This window comes from Trachemys scripta, chromosome 12 (genome assembly GCF_013100865.1).
Source record: "Trachemys scripta elegans isolate TJP31775 chromosome 12, CAS_Tse_1.0, whole genome shotgun sequence".
Classification (NCBI taxonomy): Eukaryota; Metazoa; Chordata; order Testudines; family Emydidae; genus Trachemys; species Trachemys scripta.
The window spans coordinates 32,175,527-32,185,840 of record NC_048309.1 but is presented as its reverse complement, the minus strand read 5'-3'; the positions used below and the strand labels follow the sequence as shown (position 1 = coordinate 32,185,840).

General features: G+C 57.9%; 1 protein-coding gene across 1 annotated transcript; it reads right to left on the bottom strand.

Annotated features, from left to right (window-relative positions):
- Positions 1-1,362: 1,362 nt before the first annotated feature.
- Positions 1,363-6,326, bottom strand: LOC117886030. The gene is made up of 8 exons (XM_034787663.1): positions 6,167-6,326; positions 4,489-4,547; positions 3,839-3,931; positions 3,503-3,630; positions 3,082-3,225; positions 2,798-2,872; positions 2,135-2,354; positions 1,363-1,397 (listed from the first exon to the last, which is right to left on the bottom strand). Exons 1-8 carry the CDS (start codon positions 6,187-6,189, stop codon positions 1,363-1,365), a joined length of 777 nt encoding a protein of 258 aa, XP_034643554.1. The 5' UTR covers positions 6,190-6,326.
- Between the last annotated feature and the right edge of the window lie 3,988 nt (positions 6,327-10,314).

Below are 10,314 nucleotides of genomic sequence, written 5' to 3'. Positions count from 1 at the left end.
AGGGAAAGGCTCTGGCAGGGAAGTGGGGGGCAGGAGGGAAAGGTTCTGGCTGGTGTGGGGGGGGGCAGCGGGGAAAGGCTCTGGCAGCAGGGATGGGAAGATACTGAAGCCTTTCCCTGCTGTCTCGCTCTAGCCAGAGCCTCTCACTGGCATGTGTAAGTAGGGTTGTCAGCTATCCAGTTTTCTACCCGAACACCTGGTCGAAAAGGGACCCTTGTGCCTCCGCCCTGCTGACTGGGCTGTTAGAAGTCCAGGTGGCGGCACAGTGGGGCTAAGGCAGGCTCCCTGAAGCAGCGGCACTTCTCTCCTCCAACTCCTAGGCCTAGGGGCAGCCAGGGGGCTCGGCCTGCTGCCCCTGCCCCAACTGCCAGCTCCGCAGCTCCTATTGGCTGGGAACCGCAGCCAATGGGAGCTGCGAGGATGGCGCCTGCGGACAGGGCAGCATGCAGAGTCGCCTGGCTGCGCCTCCATGTAGGAGCCGGCAGGGGGACATGCTGCTTCCGGGAGCTGCCTAAGGTAAGCACCATCCGGAGCCTGCACCCTGACCCCCTCTGATGCCCCGACCCCCTGCCAGAGCCCTGATCCCCCACCCACCCTCCAAACCCCTCAATCTCATCTTGGAGCCCTCTCCTATACCCCAAACCTTTCATCCCCAGCCCCACCCCAGAGCCTGTACCCCCAGCCAGAGCCCTCACACACTCCTGCACCTCAATCCCCGCCCCAGGCTGGAGCCGCCTCCTGCACTCTGAATCCCTCAGCCCCAGCATGGCACCCCCTCTTGCACCCCAAATCCCTCTTCACTGGCCCCACACCAGAGCCCGCATCCCCAGCTGGAGCCCTCACTCCCCTGCACCCCAACACCCTGCCCAGCCCAGAGCCCCCTCCCGCACACTGAACCCCTCATTTCTGGCCCCAGCCCAGAGCCCCTCCCCCCTCCCAACCCCGAGCCCCCTCCCATACTCCAAACCCATCAGCTCCACTCCCTAGACCAGAGCCCCCTACCGTATCCTAAACCCTTCATCCCTGGCCCCATCCCGGAGCCCTCACCCCCAGCCAGAGCCCTCACCCCTCCCATATCCCAACTCACTGCCTCAGCCCGGAGCCCGCATCCCAGCCGGAGCCCTCCCCCTCCACACCCAAACCCCCTGAGCCAGCGTGGTGAAAATGAGGGAGGGAGGGAGTGAGGGTGGGGAGAGGGAGTGACGGGGGGGGGGAGAATGGAGTGAGCAGGGTGGGGCCTTGCAGAAGGGGCGGAGCATGGGTGTTCCGTTTTGTGGGAGTAGAAAGTTGGCAACCCTATGTGTAAGTTCCACCCTGGGGGGGCTTTGGTGTGCTTTTCACTGCGGTGGAGCTCCATGTACATTACACGTTTCCGCGGTGCGCCATGGAGACATAGCCTCAGGGAGACATCAGACAGGTGGGCTGATCAGAGCTCCAAGGCTGAGGGCCAAGCGGCCTTAGCAAGGCACCGTGCTTACTCAGGGGCCAAGCAAATAGTTCCCCAGGCGAACTGCACACAACACTCTCCAAGTCCTGCTACCTCCAAGCACAGGCTACAGCTATGCCCTCTGAAATGCACATTGCAGCAAGCACTCAATACCTAGCTAGGGGTTGAGAGCACGCCCCCTCCCCAGCCCCAGCCATCCCTGAGGCCTGGCCTTTGTACAGTGCCAAGCACTTACCAGGACACGGACAGCTTTAGTTCCTCCTGCACCATCAAGCATTGATCCCTTCTGATTGTTCCCCAGCTGGCATTAAGTGCTCCTGTCAACAGCTACTGGGGAAGGTACCCCGGCACACTGCTAAGGGAAAGCCAAGGCTGGTACTCTGCATCCCCGCCCCCCCATAGCTGGCGTCAAGTTGAAAGGGAGAGAGCTAGATGAGGAGCTCTGAGCACCTCTCAGGCCTGGTACAGGGCAGCCCAAGGTAGAGGCTGCTCTGGTCAGTCCAGGGACGTTGTCTCAGCCACATGGGTGGGCTCAGAGCTGACGTGGCTTGCAGTTGTTAACCCCTTGTGCAGATGGAATCCCAAGTGTTCCAAGCCATGTGGTGCACTGAGTCAAGGTGAAATTTGGCCCAAGAGCAGCATGGAGGAGGCCCGTAGTTCCCTGCNCCCCCCCCAGCCACACCTCACTGTGGCCACCATGCCCTGCCCTCCCCCCTCTCCCCCCAGGCTCCCTCACTGAGGCGATCTCGCTCTGGGCTGTGCCGTAGGGTGCGCGGAAGAGGACGCGGGTGGCCGTGGTGTTGACCCCGTAGCCCAGGCTGTGGGCCTGCGTGGCGGGCATGCTGAGCAGGGAGCCGTTCTGGAAGTGGAAGACAACCTGCCACACCTGATTCAGCGCCCCCTGGGCCTGCGAAGGGGAGAGACATAAGGCTGAGTCCCCCCATATGCCGGGGAGGGAGCAGGGGTCCCGACACTGTCAGGTTACCCCCTTCCACAGATCATAGCTCTGCAGTCGGCTTAAGGGCTTCAGCCCCTGTGGGGACCAGCCCAGCTCACCATACCCATGGCACTGGGTTACATGTGGCAGGGGCAATCCAGCCGGACCCATTGGGCACTTAGCTTCCGCCGTGCCCTGGGGAGTCCGCGCCTGCTGGGCAGCTGATGGGCCAATACCTGGCCCAGTCCATGGCCATGGGGCAGCAGGACAGCCAAGTGCCCTGGCTCGCTGCTGCTCTGTGGGCAGAGTGTGCCAGAGACAACGCTGCTCCCTGGGCGCCCATGCCAAGCTCCGGGCACTGTTCGTTGCTGGTAGAGGGACCATGATGCCACAGCTGCACCAAGCCCACTCACCACCGGCCAGGCAGCGATCCAGTCCTCATTCAGCACTTCTCTGGCGATGCCGGGCACAGCCCGCCGGACCGACACCTGCAACAGGACAGGGCCAGCTCAGGCTGGGGAAAGAAACCCTGCTAGGAGACCCTCTGGCGGCATCACTTCACACAGGGGCCTGCGGGGAGACACCCCCTCCCCCCCCAGCATCACCCCTCCCAGCGGCTCTGGGGTCTGCCCTAGGGACCCCGACCAGGAGACAAGTCCTTCCCTACCACCTCATCCTCCACCATGGCCCCCCTCACCTCCATGTAGTTCTCCTCGCAGACAATCTCCCGGGGGCTCCAGGAGGCTCCCAGCGGGCAGCTGATGGTCATGTCATAGTGGACGCTGGGCCCCACAGCGCCTGTCACCTCCACCCGCAGCTGCAGGCTGAAATCCTGGTCAAACTGGGGTCCCCCAGGAAAGAGAGACTACAGGTTAGACCCTGCCCAGCCTCAGGGCTGCTCCAGCACCGGAGATGTGGGGGAGGGGCACAGCACTGGCACCCAGACCTCAAGTACCAGGGGGAGCAGAACTGGCTGCCCAGCTCCGGCAGGATTCCTGGGTTCCTCCCCAGTGCTGGCAGGGGAGCAGGGTCTAGTGAGTTATGGGGTGGGGGGGCTGGGAGTCAGATATGGGCCCCCCAGTTCCTGGAGGGCAGGCCTGGGCACTGGGGGCACTCACCGTGTTGCGGACGGAACAAGCCAGGAAGGAGACGCGGATCTGGGGGTTCCCACGGAGGTCAGTGCCTGCCATGAATCCGCACTGCGAAGCCAGCTGCTGTGTCACCTCGATGTACTGCCCCGACTCGGCTGGGGGGAGACAGCATCTGGGACCCCAACCAGTACCTGCCCCCCCAACACCTGGCACCCAGGCACCACCCGCCCCCCCGCCAGCCTCCCGTCACACGACCCCTCTCCCAATGCACCATCCCAGGCCACCCTCACCCACGGGCCTGCATCTTGCCCCAGCCTCTGCTCCAAACAGCCAGGAAGCCCCCCATGAGCCCTCCCCACTCACTATAGACCCCATAGCGCCAGCGGCTCTGCCCCACGAACGCCTTGTCCAGCCAGATCCAGAAGTAACGGCCCCGGCATTCAGTGCGAGCAGCTCCTGGGGGGATTGGCAGAGTTACTGGGGGCAGCATCCAACCCCCCTCAGCACCATGCCTGGCCAGGGGACTTAGGATGACCAGACAGCAAGCGTGAAAAATCAGGACAGGGGGTGGGGGGGTAATAGGAGCCTATGTAAGAAAAAACTCCAACAATCGGGACTGTCCCTATAAAATCGGGACATCTGGTCACCCTAAGGGGACTCCAGAGCGCCGGAGGCCTACTCCCCTCAGTGTGGGGGGTGGGGGCTCCCGGCTCCCCTCTCGGGGCTACTGCTCCAGGTCACAGGCCAGCTGTACTCACAGCAGGGGCCGCCCCATCCTGCTAGCCCCAGCCTCACGCCTCCACCACCAGCCCCACCTGTGTTGTACCACCCACCCTGAACCCTATCCCGCCCCCATCACAGCTGACCTCAGGGGCCCCCCGGGCCCTGGGATAGTCATCAGAGTCTCTGTCCCAGCACCCCAAACAGGGCTTAGTCATTCTAAGCCCCCCGAACCCCAGGATTCCCCCCCCCCCAGCCCAGCAGGCACCATCCCTACCCCACAGGAGACTCACCATCGGGAAAGGACAAGGAGCCCGCGTGCCAGGGCACCACCACCCAGAGCAGGCCCAGCCTGCAAAGAGGAATGGGGCAGGTCACACACAATACAGGGGCTGCCCTCCTCTGGGTCCCTCCTAGGTGCTAGCCCCAGTTCCGCGCAGGGAGGGGGTCTAGTGGGTTAGCGCAGGGGGCCTGGGAGGCTGGGGCAGAAGGCAGCCTCCCCCATATGGCAGGCATCCCTCCATGCACACAGACCCTTCCCCACAGAGGCTATTTGGTCACAGATGGATTTTGCCCCCCACCCCCTCCCCCAGATGCTCGCACAGGGCAAGGGCTTCCCACTAGAGACTGGAGGGGATGGATCATGCACCAGCCTAGGGCATGGGGTCAAACCCAGCTGACATAGGTGCCCCATGTGACCATGACCAAGTCCCTTAGCCTGTGCCTCAGTTCCCCCCTGCTCCCATACCAGAGGGATCAATGCTCTCTGGGAAGGACTATTCCAGCTGGCCAGGATGGGCCAGCACCTAACACAGACTGGGGCCTGTGTGTTTGTAACCTTGGGGTGGTTTGGGCCCCAATGCACTGGGCACAGGTTTGGGGCTGGGGGATGCCAGGCTGGACACCCGTGGTCCAGATGGACAAATGACCATGCCCCAGGAGAGGCAGTTAGGGGAGCTTGCTCTGTGCCCTGTCTCTTGGGCTGCAGGATAGTAGGTCAGACCCCCACTAAGATCAGAACCCAGTCCTGCCATGCACCATGCACCAATCCCAGCCCTACACCGCCACCAGGCCCTGACCAGTCCCAGCCCTACCCTGCCCCCTCGGCCATGCACTGCTGCCCCACCCCAGGCCTTGACCAATCCCAGCCCTACCACCACCCCCCTCGGCCATGCATTGCTGCCCTGCCCCCAGGCCCTGCCCAATCACAGCCCTATCTTTCCCCCCACCCTCAACTCCACAGTGCCAGGCGCTACACAGACTAGTTCCTGCCACAGGGGCTCAGAGGCCCACCCCCTTGCTCCCAATGGACCCTGTGACCTGGCTGCAGGAGACTTGCCACCAGCAGTGCAGGGACTCTGACACTGTGATGAGCCAGACATTCTCCCCTCACCCAACTGTGCGGGGGGGTGGCACCTCCCTCCGGCTCCGCTCCTTCCGCACCCAGGCAGGGCTGCCAGCGCTGGGAATCCCTGGGTTGCTGGTAGAGCTGAGATAGGAGCTGCCTTGACAGCAGCGCTGTCCCAACACAGCCTTGGAGCCAAGAGACCCCCACACACACTGAGAACCAAACACCAGCCACATGCCCTTAGCACGGCGGGGACCCCAACACCCCTACACCAGAGATATTGGACAGCCTGCTGACAGATACCTGCCTGCCGCCCCCCCAACCACAGCCCAGAGATGGGAGGCCCAGCGTCCTTACAGATACTGCCCCCCCACAGCCCAGAGACGGGGGGGCCCAGCGTCCTTACAGATACTGCCCCCCACAGCCCAGAGACGGGGGGCCCAGCATCCTTACAGATACTGCCCCACCAACCACAGCCGGCCAGAGATGGGGGGGGAGGCTGCTTACAGACACCCAACTCTCCATCTCCAGTCCCCCCAGCTTTACTGCCAGCCATGATTTCCTGCCCCAGCCCTGCACCCACCAGGCCATTGCTGGGACAGCCCAGGGAGGCCCCTACTCACCTCGTGAGGAGCATGGTGGGCATGCCAGGTCCTGGGGCACTGGGCAGCTCAGGACAGTGCAGCGGGTGCTGCTGCGGGAGGCAGGCGATACAGCCCTGGAAGGCTGGCAGCTGATTTGCTGGGCTGGGTGGAGACAGGCTGGGAATGGGGCGAGTGTGCAGTTCTGTGGCCTTGGAGAAGAGATAAGGCTGGGGGCTGAGCTGCCCTGGGATGGGGGAGTCGGGACTCCTGGGTTCTGTCCCTGGCTCAGGGGCTAATCGCTTAGAGCAGAGGGTCTGGGAGGCGGAGCGCCTAGGGGCTAGTGCCAGCTATGTCCTTGCCCTGCTGGCCTGGCCTTGGGAGTCCCTTCCCCTGCTGTACCACTGTGATGGCGGGCAGGGGTGCTGGGGGAAGGGGGTGCCAAACAGCTGATTGGCAGGTGGCTGGTGGGTGTTGACCACCCACTATTTTTTTTCTGTGGGTGCTCCAGCCCCGGAGCACCCATGGAGTCGGCGTCTCTGCCACAGACCCTTAGGGGTCCACCAGTATAATCCGGGGTGGGGGGTGTCTGTGAACGTGCCAGCAACCAGAGGTGACACCTGGGGGCACACAGGGTCACGTGTTCTCCCCCCCTCAGATTTCTGCCTTCCATTTAGCACAGAGGCTTTTCAACTGTGGGACGTGTCCCCCTAGGGGGCGCAGGGGAATGTTCTGGGGGCCAGCCCAGTGCGGTGGGGCTTGGGGAGGCAGCCCCACCTCCACCCCCGACTCAGCTCAGCCGGTCTGGGGGGGCTTTACCCAAAAAGTTCAAACTGGCATTGCCACTCGCCTCCCTTCCGAACATTCCTCCGTGACCCCCCAAGGGGGGCGTGCCCCACAGTTTGAAAACCTCTGTTAGATCAAGAGGCGACATGTGGGGGTCACATGCCCCCCAGAGCCTTTAAATTGTGCCCCCCATTCATGGCACCTCTGCTAGTGATCCATTCAGCTGCAAGTGTGAAATATAATTACTCCATTCAATTTCTGTAATGGATGCGTTTGTTATTTGTAAACCCACTCAGTCAGCTTCAGCCGTTCACCAAGCAGAAACCATCTCAAAGCCGGGAGAAGAGAAAGAAAGAAGCAAAATCGAACCCCCTTCAAAAAACCAAAACCTGAGGGGATATGACGACAGCTACATTGAACTTGGCTTTATGTGTGTATGTGTGGGTGGAGAATATGTGTGGGTGGAGAATCCAGACCCCAGGGTGTAATTTGTGGAGAAGTACTTTCTAAGGAAGCACTTAAGCCGAAAAAATTAAAAGACATCTGAGGTCGTGCATGTGGAAAGTGTTGACAAGCCGGTGGAGTATTTTGAAAGGAAGCAGAATTGCTTATAACACACACACACAAAAAAAAAGCCGTACAAACTGTGTGAATCTTGCAAGAGAAGGCTCTCAAAGCATCCTACACAGTGACAATTAGAATCGCTAAAAACAGAAAGCCACATACAATTGAAATTACTGATGCCAGCTGCAATTGAAGTGTGGGGACGAAGCTGCTAATAATCTGAAGAATGTGCCAGTATCAAACGACCCCCTTAAAAGGTGAATTACAGAGGTTGCAGCTGACGTGAAAGACCAGGATTCAAGCAAATGGGATGTGTCAGGTGAGGTTCAGCTGTTGGTTTATGTGCGATACATCTGTGATGGGAAAATAGAAGGAGAACTGCTGTTTTGCAGATCACTGCCGACAAAAACAACAAGTGATGGGATTTTTAAGTGTCTGGATAATTTCAGGCTGAGCAACAACCAGGACTTGGGGCAGTGTGTGAGCACAGAGGGTGCTTCTGTAATGATGGGGAGGCATAATGGGGTGCAAAAAAAATGACAGATGTTGCACCATTGGCAAAAGTAAAGCACTGCATGGGTCACAGGGAGATCTTGGGCATGAGAAAGATGCCAGATGACCTGAAAGATGTACTTGATAAGACAATAAAAGTTTTTAACTTTATCAATGCACACATCAAGCAAATGCACATATTTTGGGGGCAATGTGTGCAGAAATGGGTGAATTGCATCACAACCTTCTCCTGCACACTGAGGTCAGATGGCTTTCCAAGAGAAAGGAGTTGAATCGCGGTTTTGAGCTTCATGAGTCTCTGATGGTATTTTTGGAAGAGCAAAGGCACAGATTAGGTAAATTCTCAGAGACCTGGCTTGCTCAGCTTGCTTATCTTGCTGATATCTTTCATCACCTGAATCAACTTAATATTAGCATGCAAGGGTGTCAGTCAAACAAAGTGACTGCGTTCATTGAGAAGCTGGGTCTCTGGCAGAAGCGAGTGCACAAAGGGACCAGCAGCATGTCTCCGCTCCTGCAGGAGTTTTTGAACACCTGACTTTTGGTGCTATGATGGCAGATTGCATGGATTCCCTTCTTACCAGTTCAGAATGTACATCAGCCACACGGTAACAATACTGAAATGATGTGGATCACAAATCCCTTTTTATCTGCTGATGGGGAATTGCTTGAAATGATTCCTAAAGAGGAGAAGGAATTTACTGAGCGGAGAAACACTGATGTGAAACGTGCCCACAGGCCCATGCCTGGTGCTGAATTCTGGTTGCACACGTCAGGTGAATTCCCTGAATTGGCTAACCACCCTCTGCAAGTCCGCCTTGCATTTGCTCCCACTTCCCTTTGTGAAAATGGATTCTCAGCCCTCACCAGCAACAAAAAACAAACAGCGTTTGACAGCGAATGTTCAAGGTGACCTTCACACTTGTCTAACTGAAATGACTCCTCAGCTGGACATGCTGTGTGCTGCCAAACAAGCCCAGGGAGCGCATTAGTATCAGGTAAGCTGTCAATATTCTCATTTGCTGTGTTTTTGTCAATGTGGGCCAATCATTTCTCTACAGTGGTATTTGTGACAACTATTACAGTACCATGAAAGATACAATTTATGAGCAAAAAAATAATAAGGGGCAGTTGGGGGGTCTGCAGACTTGTCTGTGTAAATTTAGGGGTCCCTGGGGTGGTGGGAGGTTGAGAACCACTGATCTAGAGGATCCCCACAGGCCACAGCACTAACCCTAGTCTGGGGATCCCACTCTTAGTGACCTGAACCCTACCCCAGAGAGCCCACCATTGGTAACCCTAAACCTAAACCCTAACCCTAGCCCCGGGAGCTGTAAGGACCCCAAGTATAGCCCTAGCCTGAAGAGGCCGACCCTTAGTAACTCTAACCCTAGACTGAGAATCCCCAGTGGCCACAGGCCTACACCTAGCCTGGAGAGCCCTACTCGTAGTAATCTGAACCCTAGCCCAGGAGCCCCACCTGTACTACCTTTATATATATCAGAGGGGTAGCCGTGTTAGTCTGAATCTGTAAAAAGCAACAAAGGGTCCTGTGGCACCTTTAAGACTAACAGAAGTATTGGAGCTTTCGTGGGTGAATGCCCACTTCATCAGACGCAAGTAATGGAAATTTCCAGAGGCAGGTATAAATCAGTATGGAGATAATGACAGTCTGGACCTATGCATAGAATGCTTCTGCCGACGTGCACAGGCAGAAATTGTGGAAAACCTAAGTTGTGCAGAACGCAATGCCATCCACAGCCTCAGAAACCACCCTGACATTATCATCAAAGAGGCTGATAAAGGAGGTGCTGTTGTCATCATGAACAGGTCTGACTACCAGAAGGAGGCTGCCAGACAACTCTCCAATATCAAATTCTACAGGCCACCTTCCTCAGATCCCACTGAGGAATACACTAAGAAACTGCACCATCTACTCAGGACACTCCCTACACTAACACCGGAACAAATCAACATACCCTTAGAGCCCCGACCGGGGTTATTCTATCTACTACCCAAGATCCACAAACCTGAAAATCCTGGACGCCCCATCATCTCAGGCATTGGCACTCTCACTGAAGGACTGTCTGGATATGTGGACTCCCTACTCAGACTCTATGCCACCAGCACTCCCAGCTATCTCCGTGACACCACTGATTTCCTGAGAAAACTACAATGCATTGGTGACCTCCCAGAAAACACCATCCTAGCCACCATGGATGTAGGGGCTCTCTACACAAACATCCCACACACAGATGGAATAAGAGCAGGAGTACTTGTGGCACCTTAGAGACTAACAAATTTATTAGAGCATAAGCTTTCGTGGA

Coding starts and splice junctions, on each gene's coding strand:
- LOC117886030 (XM_034787663.1), bottom strand. CDS start 6,189: ATGCCCACCATGCTCCTCACGAG. Junction 3,631..3,838: donor CTGGCGCTATGGGGTCTATA/GTGAGTGGGGAG, acceptor GTCTCCCCCCAG/CCGAGTCGGGGCAGTACATC. Junction 1,398..2,134: donor GGCAGGGCATGGTGGCCACA/GTGAGGTGTGGC, acceptor TGTCTCCCTGAG/GCTATGTCTCCATGGCGCAC.